Below are 19,998 nucleotides of genomic sequence, written 5' to 3'. Positions count from 1 at the left end.
TACACCATTTGAGAACTAAGTTCCCACAAGGATCCCTGGGTCCACTGGTCCTTTAAGCAGCTCGCCCTCATCAATTCCAGGTGTGTAGATTGGCAATCGTCTGCAGGCTTGTAGCTGCGTGGGCGTGCTGCTCTCAGCGCGAGCAGGGGCGTGTCCGAGCGCACTGTCAGCGGAGAGAGAGCGCATTTGGGCGTGGCCCGCGGTGCACTCGTCATGAGGCACAGATGAGGACGCATTGGAATGCGCCCTGGCCGTGACACTTATTCCTTATTTTCCCTTGTCTTCTTGCTATTAATCAGAGCCCAGTGTGATGATGTTCAAGAGAGGCACCCAGAACTTCACTACGTCCGACCCAACCTACACTATCCCTGTGGTCCGCACTCGCAACCCAGACAGCCTTGCCACAGTTAAATGGCGCACCAAAAAAGCCCAACGCTTTGAGCTATCCGGCCCACTGAAGTTCAGTCCCGGAGAAACAGAGAAGAACATAATAATCGACCCAAGAGCTCACCCTGGTCTGGTTCAACCAGAGACCTTCCAGTTAGAGCTGTTTGACCCAAGTAGCAATGGCAGTATTGGAGAGAGGAAGACCACAATTGTCAATGTCATAGAAGGAGGTACGGTCCAGCTGGAATTGGTCTTGTTTTACAGTTCAAATGTGTATGAACGGTTCTTTACTTCCTGCAGGTCCAAAGTCTCCTGAGATGTCCAAGACGCAACAATCAGGCTTTTCAAGTCCAACCAATACCTTGCCCGGTGGCCGCCTTCATGCTCCACCAAACCCTAGGGCCAAAGCAATTGGACCAAGAAGCATCCGTCTCAACTGGGACCCACCACCTGGTAACCCCATGGGGTACAAGGTGCGACAAAATTAACACAAGTCAAGCTTTAACCCTTAATTTGAATGTTTTTGTCTGAAATGTGTTGGTTTTCATATTTTAGGTGAAATATTGGATCTACGGTGACCCAGAGAAAAATGCCCAGGTTATTGATGTGAAGACTCCTCAAGCGGAACTGACCAACCTGTATCCCTACTGTGACTATGAGATGCGAGTGTCCGCCTACAATGCAACGGGGGATGGCAATGACACAGACATTGTTACCTGTCAGACTCTGGAAGATGGTAACAAATGTTCACTCAACTCTTCTGGATTTAGGGGTATTATTGTAGCGTCTTTGGGCTAATTCGTGTCGTCCTGCAGTGCCGGGGGAACCAGGTCGTCTGGCCTTCAATGTAATCAGCCCGACCGTCACGCAGCTCAGTTGGGCTGAGCCTGCAGAGACAAATGGTAACATCACGGCTTACGAGGTCATCTACACCCCCATCGATGACGAGCTGAGTAAGAGAACCACCTTAGGAAACATGCACTGCGAGTACATTTTATGGATTAAAGCCTTCGGGCCAAGATATTTTTTGGGGCCAAATTCTACAGTTTATTGCAGGCGTGACAAACTTGTTTTCATTGAGAGCCACATCCCAGTTATGGCTGCCATCAGAGGGACGCTTGTAACAGTGAATAATATATGAATTTGCCTATGCATATGGTTATTATATATTTTTTTATGTATTGTGTAAAAAAAAATCTGTAGATTTTACAGTAAAAAAAACAACTGGCGACTTTGTCACCAAGATTTTACTGTAAAATATGCAGTGTTTCCTTTTTACAACACATTGCAATAAATTGAAAACCAGTACGACTGTTTTTTCACGGGAAAAAAATCAGCTTATTCGCCAGATTTTTACTGTACAGTGGTTTTTACAACATGGACAAACAGTACCACTGTTTTTTAATACTGGCAACTGAACTGCCAGTATATTTTTTTACCACAAAAAAAAATGTACTGTTTTTCCATTTACAGTGATACTCCGTAAAAACAACAAGTGTAGATTTTACGGTAAAAAACTGGAAGCTCAGTTTTATTGTAAAAAGCAGTGGTAGTATTTTCCATTTACAGTAATATAGTGCAAAAGCCACCTCAAAAGTTACGATAAAATACAGTTTTACAGAATAAATTTTTATCTGAAATCATAAGTAAAGCAAATATTTAAGTATTTATTTTTATTTTGACAAAAAAATGTTTGGTAAGTATGATAATATAATATTTGTTGCAATATTGGATACAATTAAAGTTTAAAAGGTATGCAATTTCATGCAGCACATATATTTTATGTCAAAATGGAAAAAATAAAACTTGTATTAAGAAAATATAAGTTACTATATTGACACATATTATTACCACGCATTCGCAGGCCACATGAAATGATGTGGCAGGCCACATGAAATGATGTGGCAGGCCACATGAAATGATGTGGCAGGCCAGGTTTGGCCCCTGGGCCTTGAGTTAGACATCTGTGGTTCATTGGTTCAAAAACAAGGTTTTTCCTTTACCATAATAGCAGACCCAACATGGTTAGGTTAGTTTTAGTTTACTTCTATTTTCTTGTCAGATCACAAGTAATTGTGTGAATGCTGATTAAAATGAATTTAATTAAAGTGTTTCGGTGTATGCGGAAGTTTTTTTATGTTTTAATGTTGTTGTTTTTTTTTAATGTAGGAAATATATTACTATAATATATGTCCAACATTAAAATACGTCGCGCATTTCCTTGGGTTTGAATCATTCCAGGAGCATGAATGTGCTCGTGATGCGATCTACAGACTCGCACACAGAATTAAGTGTCAGTGTACATACTGTATATTTATTTTGTCTAGATTGCGAGTTAGAAAATGTGTTACAGTTGACAGTTGAGTGCTACAGGTTCAACACATCGCACACAGGTAGGAGCACGATAACATGAATGTTCAGAAATTGATCGTCGCTGTGGTAAAAGCCACGCATTCATGCAAAATCCTCATTTAAATAAGGCGGTCTGCACTGTTTTTCAATTGCACACGCAGTCTTAGTAGATCACACGCAATATTTTATTTTTTGCACATGCTGTCTAGCACGTGGTATTTGGATCTGAGTAAATCATGCCCCAAATCTACCTGTAGAGGAGAAATAGTATTACAGTTAGGGGTGTCAAAATATTGTGTTCATAGCGATTATTTAAAGGGGAACAGATGGATTTTGTTTTTAATGCATTCTAAATATTAAATACATTTAATTACAATAGAGCCTATGGGGGCCGTTCAATTGCGCCTATAAACCCCCTAAAAAAACATCGAAACACCTCCACTAAGGTTTAATATACAAAAGTACATGATGTAAGTATATATGTATTGCAGCAACAGACATATTTCTGATAACATTTAATATTTATGTATTTTGATCATTTTAAGCATACGCGGCGCATTCATTTCAAAAACGCATCACAATGTTTGCTTTTCGTGTCGTTCCAGGTCATGAAATGGCTATCAAAGTGTCCCAACTTGTTGGATTATATTCTCAAGCATATTCTTTTAATGTGAGAGGCATAATTTATGATCTAGAATAAATTTAGAGGGAGCAGGGAAGCGAGGAAACAGCAGACCACTCCATGATGTAAACATAGGATCAAATGGAAGTGATCACGGCGCCGCTATAAATAGTTTGTCTGTGTTAGCGCTTATAATAACAATATCACTAATACTTGGTTAATATTTAAGTCACGAAATGTAAATAGAGTATTGTTGGCGCTTTTTGAATGGTTCTATCTATTAATTGGATTTTGTGGGCAGAATAGTGGAGCTTTCATCGGCTCCGCTGTAAGTGGACTTTTATTTACGTTTATTTAATATTTATAATGCATTAAAAAAATGCATCGGTCATGTCTTTCATAATGATTGTGAACGATAGGCAAAATTCCCCCCAAAAAGTGCAGTTCCTCTTTAATTACAGTAACTTTTAGCACGTTATGTTTTTTGATCGTGTTAATCTCATTTTTAATCTCTAACGCTATTTTCTCTGTATGCCTGTGAGTTTTCTCGCCCTCTTCTTGTGCTTGACTGAGCGCAACAACATAATATATCGTAGGGGTGTCAAAATGTTTTTATTTTCGAATGAATCGAGATTCTTACATGTAACGATTCTTAATCAAAATCTTTTTTTTTTAATCTCTCTTGTCCAGCCACAGAGGTTGATGTAGATCCCCAGTTGTGTTCAACCAATCAGTGGTCGACAGCACAGCCCTCCCTGCTAAGGTTCCCAGAGAACTTCCAAAAGTCCCACCTTGCTAGTAGGAATTAAAAATAGTTTATGAAGAATTCAATCTACCTGGGTAGTTTTTGGTGGGAACACTTTATTTACCTTGGTAAATGACAATTCCCGTAAAGGTTCCTGCGGTGGAAAAAGGCCTTATTTCAAACTGTGTAGAAAGCCACTCCAAAAAGAGTAGAAGCTGATTGCAAAAAAACATCATTTATAGTTCCGTTAGGTGTCCCAATGCTTTTGTCCGCATACTGTAGTGTCTTTAGTTGTTTTGTCTTAATGTCCTATCTCAATCCTCTCTTCGTAGAACAAGTGGGTGCAGCTAAGAAGGTGAAGATTGACAACCCAAAGAAGCGAATGCTCTTGATTGAGAATCTTGTGAGTGCCCAGACCTATCAGTACAAGGTCCGTGCCAAGAACAGTGTTGGTTGGGGCCCCTTCAGAGACGCTACCATTAACTTAGCATCGCAACCTGTGAGACCTCTGTCCAGTGAGTCACAATCTGACACAATTTAGCCTTTTTTTTTTTTGGTTATGTTCCAAAATTTGACTAATTTATGCCTTTTTTCTAGTCCCCATTATTCCCGACGTGCCCATCGTTGATGCAGAGGCAGGAGATGAATATGACAGCTATCTGATGTACAGCAACGAGGTACCGAAGTCTCCCGCAAGCTCCAAGACACCCAGCGTCTCTGGTGAAGGTGGGTATTCAAGCTCAAACCATAAAACCAAAGTATTTGGTGTCCTTGTGTGGCTCTGTACAGAGGAATATGGCCAGTAGATGTGTGATCGACTAAATAAGTATTTAGTATGTCCTCTGGTGTCATCGCCGTGGTCCATGATGGACTATGCATAATAATGTGTTATCACATTGTAACGCGTCACCACTTATTTGTAAAAGCCCAACACTCGTAGCCACAATCTAATTGTAAGTGTTTTTACACGAATTAGTGACACAAACCACTGAACATCTGTGCCTACCATCCTCCACTGGCTTGCTTCTCCCCACCCCTAATTTGCAAGGCTGGAATTATATCAAGATGGTGGGGTCCAACCTGGATCTCCGAAAGGTGTCATGGAAAAAGCGAGTGGACGTCTTCCCCTACAGTCGGCAGAGCACAGACACAGAGGCGAGCACAGATGAGGCCCCTCTCCCAAGCTTCGCTCAAACAGCCGTGCCAGGTGAAGAGCACTCCATTCGAGCAGCAACAGGCAGCCAACAAGCCAAAATGTCCATCTAGCCATACTGATCCGAGCTGAGATTTTGCGTAATCCCTTCGTTTGAGCGTCACTTTTTGTTCCATGGCTACCAAGCTGGCTAGTGCTGAGAGAGGAGCATTGGCATCGACTGCAACTCTGTTAGTTGATGATCAGAGGTGGAACCCCTATAACCTGCCCCTGCTGTCCTCTCACGTCCCAATGGGAAGGTAGTGGTCTTGCGGCAGCTTCTAAGTGTACATACTGTAAAAGTAAGTGCGTGTGCTGTAATGGAGACCTGATAACACATAGGAGTGTATGCAGATCATTTTCAACAACGACACCCCTTTTTTTGCGACGATCAAATGCACAAAACACCTCATAGAACTGGTTTACTTACCGGAGCATTTTTGTCCACTACGCATTTTACTGTCACTCTTTCTTGACTTTTTACATTTTATTTTTTGTGAATTAGCAATTTCAGTTCTATGAAACCCCATACAGCCATGTCGTAGTTTTAAAGTGTATTTTCACCAGAAAAAACAGTGTTTTATAACAAACTAACCATCATGGATGTTAAACAAGAACATTATGCGACAGTTTTAGTAGAGTTACCATCTCATACCAATTTTTATGAGTATTTTTCTTGAAATGATAGGACTACCAGCTGTTATTATATGCATATAATACTGTTAACCTCTGAATAGATCTGAATTATTTCAAATGTTCATTCCAAAAATGCAGTGGTATTCAACAGGGGGTCTTTAAATTTTCATTGACGACAGTCTTTACATTTTTTGTTGATTAGACTTTAAAAAAATATTTTTCCAATATTCCCTCTGCAATGTTTCCACAATTGTGAATGTATTTAAAATACAAATGAGCATTGATCCAACACACGGTACAGAACACATAAGTGCAGACTTTTAGCAACACAGAGGAGCTCTTTTAAGTATGGCCCCAGTTTATTCATATGTCCCCGCCCCCAGCAAGTAGGACCAGCCCCTATCGCTGCTATGCCAATCACGAGGCTCTGTCAGGTTCCCTGTGATTGGCTGAGAGTTTATTCTCATAGCAACTACTTTATTAGGATCAGAGAATGTAACATGACAAAAATAAACGCAAGCATAAAAGAGATAAGCCAACCCTCCACCTTAGAAACCCCAGTTTAACAAGGTACCTTTAGGAGTATTTGAATTTAAAACACAATTGTATACACGGTATACAAGTAAGTTTAGGGGTCTTTGGCCTGTAAAACATTGAAGTCTAATGAAATAAAATGCACAAGCTTTATCAAAATAGTGTATTAATTTTAAAAAAAATCTGCATATTGAATTGAGATTGTCAGAGAGGTATTCTGGAATACAATAAATTCCCGCTATCCCTGAGAGTCACGTTCCAAGACCCTCGCAAATGGGGAAATAATGGAGAAAACCATGAAAACTTCCATTTTTGACACAAGGCTCGCTCCTCACCCTTCAAATCCTCCTTATTGCTTTAAGTTGACATTCCCCTAAAATTTCAGATCAACATTTGCAATAATAGTCAGTGTTGTAATTATTAGATTAGATTCAGCTCCAAAACCCTCCTCGTCTCTCTTTAGTTGCCATTATTCACTAGTGACGAAGGAAGTCAACCAGCTAAAAGCACAATCCAGGTGAAATGATCAAAAGTATACAGTAGGTATCACCACTAATGAAAAATGGTCAAGGGTATGGAGCCAGGGTCTAGCCTTTGGCCTGGTCTTCAGGCCACTGGGTCTTCCCGGCTTGATGTTAGAGAAGGTGTTTCTCCAAGCAGCATCTACATAATCCACACCGCTTGCCAGTTATAATTGAAAAATATGTGTTGCTTCAAAACTCAAGACCCTCAAATTCAGACTGAAGTTATCAATCCTTTCTCAGAACCAGCCGATAAGGTGTCCAGTTTGCTTTCACCTGACACGGGTCACAAATATTTTTGCACTGAATTTAAAAAAATTTAATTTTAAAAAACTGTATTTTGACAAATTAAACCAGGCATTTTGCTCACACATTTTTAGTCACTTAAAGTGTCAGCATAATTGGATGTACCGTATTATTCGGACTATAAGGTGCACTTAAAATTATTTCATTTTCTAAAAATTGACAGTGCGCCTTATAACATAGTGCACTCTATTTACATATTAATTCTGGTTGTGCTTACTGACCTCGAACCAATTTTATTTGGTACATGGTGTAATGATAAGTAGATGGCTGTCAAATATAAGAGATACGTGTGGGCTGCAGGTTGACAACTGTTGTTCAATAAATGATGCTAGCAAGTAAGCAAGCAAGACCAAAACTTTGATGTTGCTGGTTTCCGCTCAGGAATATTACTAAGACTGACTCATTTTCATTTACATGCTTGGATGCTAAGCGTTTAACATCCATTGATCTGTCTGCTGACAACTGTGGCTCTTGTCTTGCTGTTTCGCAGATTATATGATGAACGGAAAGTGGGACACAAACTTCCTTTTCCCAGGCGGCTCTGGTGTACGCAACCTGTCGACATCATCCTCCCCAATGTCCACGGTGAGCTCCAACTACCGAGGCGACGCCTATACCACAGGAACCACCACCTACATGTCTGGAGCAGGTAAAATGAACACCGGTGATGCCCTGTACAAGGTCTATGCTTGTCTGTAACCGCTAGGTTTGCTCCTCAGGAAGTCCTCGCAGACCCGATATGATGGGTGGAATGGGTGGAATGGGTGGAATGGGTGGCGTGTACTCGTCAGACGTCATCATGAGGAAGCGCTCAGAGAACAGGGGTTACACAGATGAAAACATCCGAGACTCGATTGTCATGGGAGATTTATCCAGCAAGTTTCCAGGACTAGGTAACATTAAGCCGGCAGCACTGGTTGAATTCTAAGCAGATCTTAAGAACGTTTGGGAAAGCTGTGCAAGTGCATGAGGCCAATGGCTTGGATGTACGTTAACAGGCTCGGTATAGTTGGCTGCAGGCTTAAAAGCACAAACTTTGCAAAAGCTGAGCTGACTATCGCTCTTTCTCTCTCTTTTTTCTTTTTTTTACTGTCCCCTGGCTTCAACACTACGCTATCTACTTTCATGTTCTCTACAATCCTTGCATCCTCCTCTTTCGGCCAGATGTGCCATCAGGTGTTTACGGCTTCCCTGGGTCGCAGAGCACCTTTCAGAGCCAGTTCAGCTACAGCCGGTCTCAGGGTCCGAGGGCCAGGACCGAGTCTTCGGAGGTCCGCGAAGCCCTGTATGATCTGGACAGGGTGCTCTTGGGTAAGCATTGAAGCATGTGAGCATGAAGGCTGGTGTTTACTTTCTGCCCTCCTCTTGTATGTTCAACACAGTTGTTTTCTGTGCTGGCCACATCATCAGGTACACCTAAAGAATCCAAAGACATGTAGAAATTGATGATAAATATTCTGCCTTGAGACGTTAATACTAGCTGGTTTTGATTGAAGCTATTTGTGGAATTAAATATGTGTTTATTATTATTAGGAATTGCACTTTGTTATACTGAGATATGTTTCTAACATTTCACCTCTCACAAGTCCTTGCTATTTTAAGTTGATGGCAGTGGAACCACTTTTTTCTGTTGAGGCTCCTCGGACCAGCTGACATAAGCAGTTGACGAAATAACTGAAAATAGCCATTGCATTTGGCCAGAGACATAAGGGATGGTCGATATTAAAGGCTTTTTGGACTTGCGAAAGATTGTCGCCATCGTTTTCCTCTATTTGTGTATATTTTAGTTTTCCAGCACCCCCCGCGACCCCAAAAGGGACAAGCGGTAGAAAATGGATGGATGGATGTTTTCATTTGATATTTAATGTACAGTAGTACCTCAACTTAAGAGCTTAGTTGGTTCTGTGGCGGAGCTCTTAACTCACAACAGTTGTATCTCAAATCAAAATCTCCCATTGAAAGGAACTGAAATCAATGTAATTGGTGTTTGGCCCCACCAAAAAACAGCACAATGTAACATGCATTTTTACAACAGACTTTTAGATAACAGATATTCCATAAAAACAATGCAACAGAGCGTACTAATAACAACTATAGTAGTTTTATGTAATAATGTAGTAAAAAAGTACAGCATTTACCTTCGCGAGTGAACTTCTACAATATCCCTTTCCAGCTGCTTCTCCGTCAAACACACCATCAGCAGCTTGATTAATGTCCGCCGTTTAGATATTATTTTAACATTCTTGGCTAGCGTTATTGACTCATTTTGCTTCAGTATGGTGCAGACTGGCAGCGATACGCTCATACTGCTTCTCCTTGTCGATGACACATTCGGTCATGTTTTTGATGATTTATTTCTTGAATTCAATGAATATCATATATCACTATAAGCTAATGCTAGCGAGTAAGATCAGATGTTTTGGTTGGTTGTCTGTGACATTTGCTATGCCAACTAATGGCGGGATTGCTTATTACTCCAATTTTTTCCTTGCAACATAACGCATAACAGTTACCCAAGACAGCTCTTATCTCAAAACACTCTTAAGTTGAGGTACCATCTTACTCTTCTTATCTAACGGAGCTGCTGCGGTCCTTGACTGTCTTGACTACAATGACTATAACGCTTTCGTGCAAGCGCAGACATTTCTTCTTCTTGAACAATGTAAATATATAATTACATGGATAGAATTTTGTTTGTTGCTGTGGTAGAAGCCAAATGTTCACGCTTTTATTTTAAAGCTTATTTTGCATTTAACAGGAAGCTGCTCTGTGCGTCTTGTAATGGTGTGCGACTAGACAATAGTTAAGTTGCTGTTGTCATTAATGCTATTTAGCGATAATGTAGAAGTTAACATTGTTGTTCTTGTTCTTGTTACTGTATAAAAAAAAAGCGCTCGACCGGGGCTTGATGAGTTGGTAGACACAGACGGGTTACTCATAGGACAGGTTTATATATGTATATTCGTTTTGCAATTGAATTACCACTATGCTGTGAATTTGAAATACTATACAGTATATAGGGCCTGATCTACTAAAGGTTTGTGTATATTAAAACATTTGCAATACTTGATAGCATCCGCCAAACTGATCAACGAATCTTGTGCGCGGAAGATTACGTCTCTTAAATGAGCAAAATAGAGAGCGCAATCCATTTTAGCGTGTCAGTCTTAATGTATATGCCAAATATATGCTGATTATTAGAACACCCATAATAACAGGAGGAGGAGTTGCAAATATAATCATTTTGTGCTCGCCAAGTGAGTTATCAAGCATTAAATTGTTTTGCGAACGCTGTTTTGCATCGATAATTAGCACTTTTAAAATGTGCCATCGGGTCCACAAATAGCTGCACCGTGGTTAGAATTAGGTGATCAGCGCCATATAACAGACGATGCAGAGAGAATCTTCTGTGCTTGTGTCGACAACCTACATATTTCGGTCAGATATTTATAGACATATATATATATACATACAGTCGTGGTCAAAAGTTTACATAAACTTGTAAAGAACATAATGTCATGGCTGTCTTGAGTTTCCAATAATTTCTACAACTTTTATTTTTTTGTGATAGAGTTATTGGAGCACATACTTGTTGGTCACAAAAAAACATTCATGAAGTTTGGTTCTTTTATAAATTTATTATGGGTCTACTGAAAATGTAACCAAATCTGCTGTGTCAAAAGTATACATACAGCAATGTTATATTTGGTTACATGTCCCTTGGCAAGTTTCACTACAATATGACACTTTTGGTAGCCATCCACAAGCTTCTGGCAAGCTTCTGGTTGAATTTTTGACTACTCCTTGACAAAATTGGTGCAGTTCAGCTAAATTTGTTGGTTTTCTGACATGGACTTGTTTCTTTAGCATTGTCCACACATTTAAGTCAGGACTTTGGCAAGGTCATTCTAAAACCTTAATTCTAGCCTGATTTAGCCATTCCTTTACCACTTTTGATGTGTGTTTGGGGTCATTGTCCTGTTGGAACACCCAACTGCGCCTAAGCCCCAACCTCCAGGCTGATATTTTAGGTTGTCCTGAAGAATTTGGAGGTAATCCTCCTTTTTCATTGTCCCAATTAAAGCACCAGTTCCATTAGCAGCAAAACAGGCCCAGAGCATAATACTACCACCACCATGCTTGACGGTAGGGATGGTGTTGCTGGGATTAAGGGCCTCACCTTTTCTCCTCCAAACATATTGCTGGGTATTGTGGCCAAACAGCTAAATTTTTGTTTCATCTGACCACAGAACTTTCCTCTAGATTAGTGTCTCTATGGTGTAGCCGCGTACTACACGCAAAATCCTAATTTAAATAGAGTGGTCTTCACCACTTTTGTACTTGTTATTGATTATTTATTATCCATCCATCCATCCATTTTCTACCGTTTGTCCCTTATGGAATCGCGGGGGTTGCTGGAGCTTATTATTATTTATTAATTTCAGTCTTAGTAGATCACCTGCAACACGTCCACTAAAAGTACATACAATTGTATAGTTCGCACACGCTATATTTAGCACAGTGGTTCTTAACCTTGTTGGAGGTACCGAACCCCAGCAGTTTCATATGCGCATTCACCGAACCCTTCTTTAGTGAAAAATATATATATATATTTTTTTTTCAAATTCAAGACAAAGTTATATGTTTTTGGTAACACTTTAGTATGGGGAACATATTCTTAGTAACAAAGACTTAATTTAGAGTTATTTGGACACTAGGGGAACATATTCTAAGTAATAAAGACTTAATTTAGAGTTATTTGGTTAGGGTTATAATAAGGCCATGCAGAATAAGGCATTAATAAGTACTTAATAATGACTAGTTAAGAGCCAATGTGTTACTAATTTGCATGTTAATAAGCAACTAATTAATGGTGAATATGTTCCCCATACTAAATTATTACCATGTTTTTTTTACTTTTGCACAAAATGAACCGTGCATGAACATCACCTTGTTCAAACAACAAAACCAACACAGTGCATAAACTCACAACAAATTACACACCTGCAAATCAGTCAGCTGTTGCCGTATCCGTAATACGCCGATAGGGAGAAGTTTGTATTTACACGATGAGTCGGGTGTGTTTTGACCTCCACCGAACCCCTAGGGTTCGATCGAAACCAGGTTAAGAACCACTGATTTAGCACTTGTTTTTTTAAATCTTAGTAGATCAGGCCTTTATTGTATTAGAGGAAATAATAGCTGTGCCATCTGGTGGACACCACTTGTCCCAATACACAATTGCAATGCACTGCAGTTCAGCATTACAATTATATTTTAAAAAACACGATTGCCACATTGAATTGAATGGTTTTTGGATCTCATTTGATTTTGCTGGTGTTCCTTATGAAATGTGTGTCGAGCATACTTTTTCACAAATGCATCTCACCTCATATTCCTGCCTGGTCTCGTATCAGATGCAAGACTCTCCCCAGGAGTCCCCGACACCCCCAGCAGACTGGTGTTTTCTGCGCTGGGTCCCACTGCCCTAAAAGTCAGCTGGCAGGAACCCCACTGTGAGAAGGACATCCTTGGTTACTGTGTGCTGTACCAGGAGCTCAACGGAGGTAAGGTATTAGCATATTAAGAAAATAGGGTTAAAATATGACATTATTAATAATGGAGTATTTATGCGGTTGTGTAACATGTGTTGTCTCTCATAGGCGAAGTTAAGCGCATCAACGTGACCAACCCAGCAGAGAACTCTGTGATCATCCAGGACCTGTTGCCAAACCATTCATACCTATTTAAGGTGAAGGCTCAAAGCCAAGAGGGCTGGGGTCCGGAACGAGAGGGCGTCATCACCATTGAGTCGGCCGTAGACCCCAGGAGTCCCCTAAGTCCCATGCCAGGTGCCCGTCCGTTTGGACAAGCTGTTGTTTTGTCGTCTCCATGTACAGTCAAGTTAATATTCCATTTCCTGTCCTCACAGGCTCACCGTTCACCTTGAGCACCCCCAGCGCTCCCGGTCCCCTCGTTTTCACAGCCCTAAGCCCGGACTCCCTGCAGCTCAGCTGGGAGAAGCCCCGGAAACCAAACGGAGAAATTCTCGGTTACGTAGTAACCTGCGAGCAGCTGCATGGAGGAGGTGAGATAGTTTTATCATTTTCTCCAAACAAACGACCCCGAAAGGGACAAGCGGTAGAAAATGGATGGATGGATGTTGCAGTAATGTTTTTTTATTTAGGACTACATCCTTTTCATTGGCGTACCCCTTTAATTTTAACGGCACAGAGTGCAGAAGATAAATACAAGTGAGCTGGCTGGTACAATTGTAACTGTTTTTTGGACAATGACCAACAGTACACTTCAGGCCGTCACAATAAAAGCGCTGCACGCTAAATTCTGCCTGACAAAATGAGGGTCTGAGTAAAATACCTCACATGAACATATACTGTATGTTGCACAGTCACTGTGTTCTGTAACTACTTTGATTTTGCTGTGATAATTATGACAATAGAGTCGTCCCACATTTATCGTTGTTAATTGCTTCCAGACATTATCGCAATGGGGGCAGCACGGTGAAACAGTGGTTAGTGCTTAGTCAAGTCAAGTCAAGTCAAGTCAACTTTATTTATATAGCACATTTTCAACAACTTTTTAGATTGCACCAAAGTGCTTTACAGGTTAAAAAAGCATGGAGCAAACAAAAAACAACAACAAAAAAACCAACAACAACAAAAAACAAACAACTAAGCAAAACAAAAAAAACAAACAAAGAACATAAACAATGAGTGTGCTAAACAAGATAATGCAAATGCAATACGGTAAAAGGGGTCGAATAAAAAGTTTTAAAAAATTTGCAGAATAAAAAAAAATAATAATAATAAAAGTGCTACAAATTGAAAAATACAACTAAAGCGAAGGGGTGGGAGGGGGGGGACTAGAAATGGTGGCCTAGTGGGCGGACTCAGCTCGGGTCAAAGGCCAGCGAGAAGAGGTAGGTCTTAAGGAGGGTTTTGAAGACCCCCAGGCTCCGGGCTGACCTAATGTGGAGGGGAAGGCTGTTCCAGAGCTTAGGGGCGGCAACGGAAAAGGCACTGTCCCCTCTGGTCTTTAGCCTGGATCTGGGGACCGCCAAAAGCATTTGGTCAGCTGACCTCAAGGCTCTAGACGAGGTATGGTGATGCAGCAGCTCGGTCAAGTATTGTGGGGCCAGACCATTTAGGGATTTAAAAACAATTAAAAGTAATTTAGTGCTTGTGCCTCACAATAAGAAGGTCCTGGGTTCGATCCCTTGGCTCGGGGTCTTTCTGAGTGGAGTTTGCATGTTCCCACCTCCGAAGACATGCACCTGGAGATAGGTTGATTGGCAACATTAAATTGGCCCTAGTGTGTGAATGTGAGTGTGAATGTTGTCTGTCTATCTGTGTTGGCCCTGCGATGAGGTGGTGACTTGTCCAGGGTGTACCCCGCCTACCGCCCGAATGCAGCTGAGATAGGCTCCAGCACCCCCCGCCACCCCAAAAAGGGACAAGCGGCAGAAAATGAATTTGCGCGCAGTAGGAATTGTAAATCATTAATCCAATCTTTTTGTAGATAGAGCATAAAAAACCTGTTCACGGCCCTCTTAATACGTTTTGCAACATTATGAGAGCCTACCAGACATGAAATAACACCCTTTAGTCTTCTTCACACTCTTTAAACCCAATATAGTAAATGTTGTCTGTGGTTCAGCCAACTAGAGGCCGCGATACTGGATAATGCTTTGGTCACCTCCAGTGGCCAATACTACTGTGGTATAGATTTTTTTTAAGTATATGTATATATATATATATAATACTGTGTTGTGTGTATATTGTGCTGCATGTATATATTATATTTTTTTATATAGAAATGTATGTATATATTATACATACTGTGTGTGTGTAAATATATATTTATATATATATATATATATATATATATATATATATATATTTTTTTTTTTTTAAACGTTTTTTATGATCTCTTCTGTCTTCCAGGTGACATGCGTTCCTTCCAGGTGGGCGGTGACACCGCTGAGACCAAGCTGACCGTCCCAAACCTGACTGAGAACATTCCCTACAAGTTCAAAGTTCAGGCTCGGACGACTCAGGGCTTCGGTCCCGAGAGGGAGGGCATCATCACCATTGAGTCTCAAGATGGAGGTACACCTTTTTATGGCACTGTATCGATATAGAACACACCTCTTGGACCAGCCTGTATGGACACTGTTACAACAGCATTAAAAAAAAAAAAAAGTTTCTACATTGATTCTTGCCTCGTCCTCCTGTAGGAGCTTTGTCTCAGTACAGCAATCAATCCATGACGAGAAGAGACGTGTTCAACATGCCCACAGAAGTCAACACAGTCAGCAACATCTCCCGCACCATGGTGAATGACCCCTACTTTTCAGGTACGTTTTAAAAAAACCTTATGCAATTTCTGACCTCAGAGTAACACCTTCAAAGTGTTGTTTTAACTCCAAGTGGCTTGAAAGTGAATTACACTGAAACCTCTGAAACATAACCATTTATAAGTCAGGGGTGTCCAAAGTGCGGCTGTACCATTTCACTATGAAGCACCAAGCTGCGTGTATCAGGAAGTGGCAGCTCGTACTACATGAAGTCAAAGGAGTGGCGACTTCATCGTTGATCTAAATATAACTAAGGAAAAAATAAATAACAAAGAAAATAATAATAATATGTGTGTAGTCATTTCTATCTTATAGCACCAAATTAAGTAAATATTCTTTCCTATTTTTTACTACTTGGCTCAGTGACCAGAATTGTACATTTCATATTCCTCTCAGCGTAGCTATTCATTGAAAACAAAACAATAATTAAATGTTATAAATACTAATTTTATGTGCAGGTCAAATATAGTGACTTTTTTAATCCAGCCGATAGCGCGACTATGAAACACTGACACGGTGTCAGTGCGGTGTTGATACAGCTAGTGAGCGTGCCATACACTCACTGAGGCGTCATTGGCCCAAATGACCAACCCCAGATGGAATTGTTTGCTAGCATCAACGCTAATAACCATGTAATAATTAGTTAGCTAGCTAATCATCTAAACCAGTGATTCTCTGCCAGTCAAGTAAGGCCACCTTACTTTCAGAGTTGGTGCCTTACATGGCGCCCTGTAGTAACGTGCGGGGCTTTTGACCAATCAGAAAGGAACCGAGTTGGCCCTACTCTCTCTGTGCACGACTCTGCCACTAGTGGTACACCAAAGAATCACTTCATTAAATATTTAAACAGTGTTACTGTTCAAACTGTGTGTAATGTTACGGTGGCCAAAAATATTAAATATTATCATTAAATAAAACCTTTGCTTTGTTTTTAATGAATACTTAGGCCTACTACGCTACTGTAGTTTAATGTTGGTCATTATGGTGGTACTTGAAGAGCCAAGTGTTTTCTGGGGTGGTACTTGGTGGAAAAAAAATTGACCACCACTGCTATAGAAGACAAATATTGAGAAGCTGAATATTTACTATTTGACATAAAAAATTTAAAATAAATACTCTCACTTCTAGTGTCTTACTCTAGAGCAGGGGTGTCAAACTCCTTTTCATTGAGGGCCACATCGCAGTTATGGTTGGCTTCAGAGGGCCGCGTTAAACAATGAGTAATATATCAATATAGATGTGTATATATATATATATATATATATATATATATATATATATATATATATATATATATATATATATATATATATATATATATATATATATATATATATATATATATACATATATATATATATATATATATATATATATATATATATATATATATATATATAATATTAACAATATATATTTTTTACATAAGCTGCAAAAAAAATCTTTACATTTTACTTTAAAAACTGGCAGCTTAATCACCAGAATTTTACAGTAAAAGCAGTGGGGTTTTTTTTTATAGCATATAAAATAAATTTAATAAATGGAATGGAAAAACAATACCACTGCTATAGAAGACAAATATTGAGAAGCTGAATATTTACTATTTGACATAAAAAATTGAAAATAAATACTCTCACTTCTAGTGTCTTACTCTAGAGCAGGGGTGTCAAACTCCTTTTCATTGAGGGCCACATCGCAGTTATGGTTGGCTTCAGAGGGCCGCGTTAAACAATGAGTAATATATCAATATAGATGTGTATATATGTATATATATATATATATATATATATATATATATATATATATATATATATATATATGTATATATATATATATATATATATATATATATATATATATATATATATATATATATATATATATATATATATATATATATATATATATATATATAATAACAATATATATTTTTTACATAAGCTGCAAAAAAAATCTTTACATTTTACTTTAAAAACTGGCAGCTTAATCACCAGAATTTTACAGTAAAAGCAGTGGGGTTTTTTTTTATAGCATATAAAATAAATTTAATAAATGGAATGGAAAAACAATACCACTGTTTTTAGCTGTAAAATTAAAAATAAACAGTCCTGCCAGTTTTTTTTACCTTTAAAATCTTGTGTCAATGTTTTTTTTGTTAGTTTTTTAATGTTTTAGTGTCTTACTGCGTATGGGAAAAAACAGTGCCAAAGTTGATTCTACAGTAAAAAAAAACTCAGTCGGCGGAATTTAACCGTAAAAATTATTATCAATTTTACAGTCTACAATTTGATTGACAATTTGTTTTTGAAATCATAAGTCAAGCAGATATTTAAGTACAGTATCTTTATCTTAACAAACGATATTTTTGCAATACATGAATATATAATATTTAGATTTTGTTAATATTGAATTTTAAAAGATATGCAATTGCATGCAGTACATGATTTTTAACGTCAAAATGGAAATAAATATATTTAGTAAGAAAAGATTAAGCATTTATCATTTCTAGGCTTTCGCGGGCCACATAAAATAATGTGGCGGGCCAGATTTGGCCCCGGGCCTTGAGTTTGACATATGTGCTCTAGAGAAAACTATGTAGGCGAGCTCGGATCCTATTTGCAAAAATATCCTTACCACAATTTGAGCGACAGTGTCCTATGTAACGTCACACAGCTTTGCCATTAATTTACAGTATTTTCAAAGAAAAAAAACATGTCAGAAATGTTGTGTGTTTAAGTCCACCATAATATTTTGGAGTTACTTTGCCTTCCATGTTTATAAATACTGTGTCACCAAATATGATGTCTGTGCTTCTCTACCAGATGGAATGATGATGACCACGCAGCACACAGAGAGCAGCGGCATGATGATGCAGCAAATCACCAAGGAAGTGGTCCAGAGGAGCGTCATGGGAGGAACCTCCGTCACAAATAACATGTTTTATGACTCCTAAAACCTTTACTTGACCTTGGTTGTCACCTTCATTCAAATTCACGCTCTTTAAGAGTCTGATGTGCATTCGTTATTGTGCATGTGTGAGATTGCGGTACCAAAAAAAACTATTTTTAGTTTGTCTGTTACAAATGTTGCTGTCGAGTAAACAACACGAGCGCACACACGCGTTGTGTTTTTACAGCAGGTAGGTAATCCCCCCGCCTGTTCCCTAATCCAAAATGACACAACGCCCTTACCACGCTAATCTTGTATATCTGTTGTGTTTGTGTGTGATATTACAACACACACACACACACAAACACACACATATTAACAACTTATTTCTAGTTTATATTCTTCCATTATTTGCCTCTCGTGTTTTTGTTTTGTTTTTTTGGACTGACTGACTGACAAGAGTTATGGTGAATTTAAGGGGATCTTGTGCATAGATGTGTATGATAGTATGAAGAGATCCCTGATTTAAAAGTAACACCAACATGCATGCCAAATATAGCTGACTCATGTATCAGGCTTTGTTGTGCTACTCATGCTGGAAATAATTCAACAACTACTTGGTTTTACATTTCATAAGATGCTTTATGCTCATACTACTATAAATAAAAAAAACTGTTGCATTAATTGATTTTTGCAGGAATTGCATATGACAAAAAATATTGTATTATAAATATAGTCAATTTGCTCTGCATGTGAACCCCATCCAGGTGCATCACAATAAATTAGAATATCTTTGAACATGAAACTCTTACAGAATGGTATATTTTTATAAGAATGTATTTCTGAATCAGTATGTAAATGTTGTTTTTTTTTTTAATTGTCAACAAAGTTCAATATTATGAACCGGTGATTCTCAAACTGTCCATTTAGTGGTATGCCAAATAATCACTTAAATATTTAAACACAGTGTTACTGTTCAAAGTGTGTGTTATGTTACAGTGGCCAAAATATTCGATGTACTTGTTAAATACAACCTCTGCCTTGTTTTAATGAATATTTAGGCTTACTGCGCTACTGTATTTTAATGTTGGTCATTATGGTGGTACTTGGAGAGCCAAGGGTTTTTGGACAAAAGTTTGAGAACCACTGTTGTAAACTATACGGCTCTAATCAGCAGACAAACTGCAAAAACTAAAACTTTCAGTTGGTGATTCACAGTCTGCCCAAGTCAAATAAATTGTGCAGATATATTACAATTCATTGAGATGCACCTGTACTGTATTGTGTCATATACGAAAAAAAGGGCCATCCTCAGACCTAAACGTGGTGAAATGGATAAATATTTGAAAATTAATGTAATCACATTAAAGCAAACGCGCTTACAATATATTTTATGTTTTCTGTATGTGTTGCACTTAATAAAGATTTTGAAACAAA

The 19,998-nt window shown here is 38.8% G+C and overlaps 1 protein-coding gene across 7 annotated transcripts in view; it reads left to right on the top strand.

Annotated features, from left to right (window-relative positions):
• The window catches only part of itgb4 (integrin, beta 4), a 76,409-nt gene extending 56,417 nt beyond the window's left edge, over positions 1–19,992 (top strand). For 3 of the 7 annotated variants that reach the window (XM_062056297.1, XM_062056296.1, XM_062056295.1), the window contains exons 28-42: positions 300–617; positions 688–860; positions 943–1,123; positions 1,203–1,340; positions 4,439–4,621; positions 4,704–4,832; positions 7,786–7,944; positions 8,015–8,188; positions 8,460–8,606; positions 12,713–12,862; positions 12,959–13,147; positions 13,228–13,383; positions 15,260–15,424; positions 15,553–15,672; positions 18,495–19,992. In XM_062056297.1, the coding sequence (XP_061912281.1) occupies positions 300–617; positions 688–860; positions 943–1,123; positions 1,203–1,340; positions 4,439–4,621; positions 4,704–4,832; positions 7,786–7,944; positions 8,015–8,188; positions 8,460–8,606; positions 12,713–12,862; positions 12,959–13,147; positions 13,228–13,383; positions 15,260–15,424; positions 15,553–15,672; positions 18,495–18,625 (2,513 nt within the window). In that variant the 3' untranslated portion in view covers positions 18,626–19,992. The remainder of the gene's footprint in view (positions 1–299; positions 618–687; positions 861–942; positions 1,124–1,202; positions 1,341–4,438; positions 4,622–4,703; positions 4,833–7,785; positions 7,945–8,014; positions 8,189–8,459; positions 8,607–12,712; positions 12,863–12,958; positions 13,148–13,227; positions 13,384–15,259; positions 15,425–15,552; positions 15,673–18,494) is intronic. The other 4 variants (XM_062056298.1, XM_062056299.1, XM_062056301.1 and 1 more) reach the window with 4 other exon arrangements.
• The last annotated feature ends 6 nt before the right edge of the window (positions 19,993–19,998 follow it).

Source organism: Entelurus aequoreus, linkage group LG08 (genome assembly GCF_033978785.1).
Source record: "Entelurus aequoreus isolate RoL-2023_Sb linkage group LG08, RoL_Eaeq_v1.1, whole genome shotgun sequence".
NCBI classification, from domain to species: domain Eukaryota; kingdom Metazoa; phylum Chordata; class Actinopteri; order Syngnathiformes; family Syngnathidae; genus Entelurus; species Entelurus aequoreus.
This window is presented reverse-complemented; position numbering and strand designations above follow the sequence as displayed.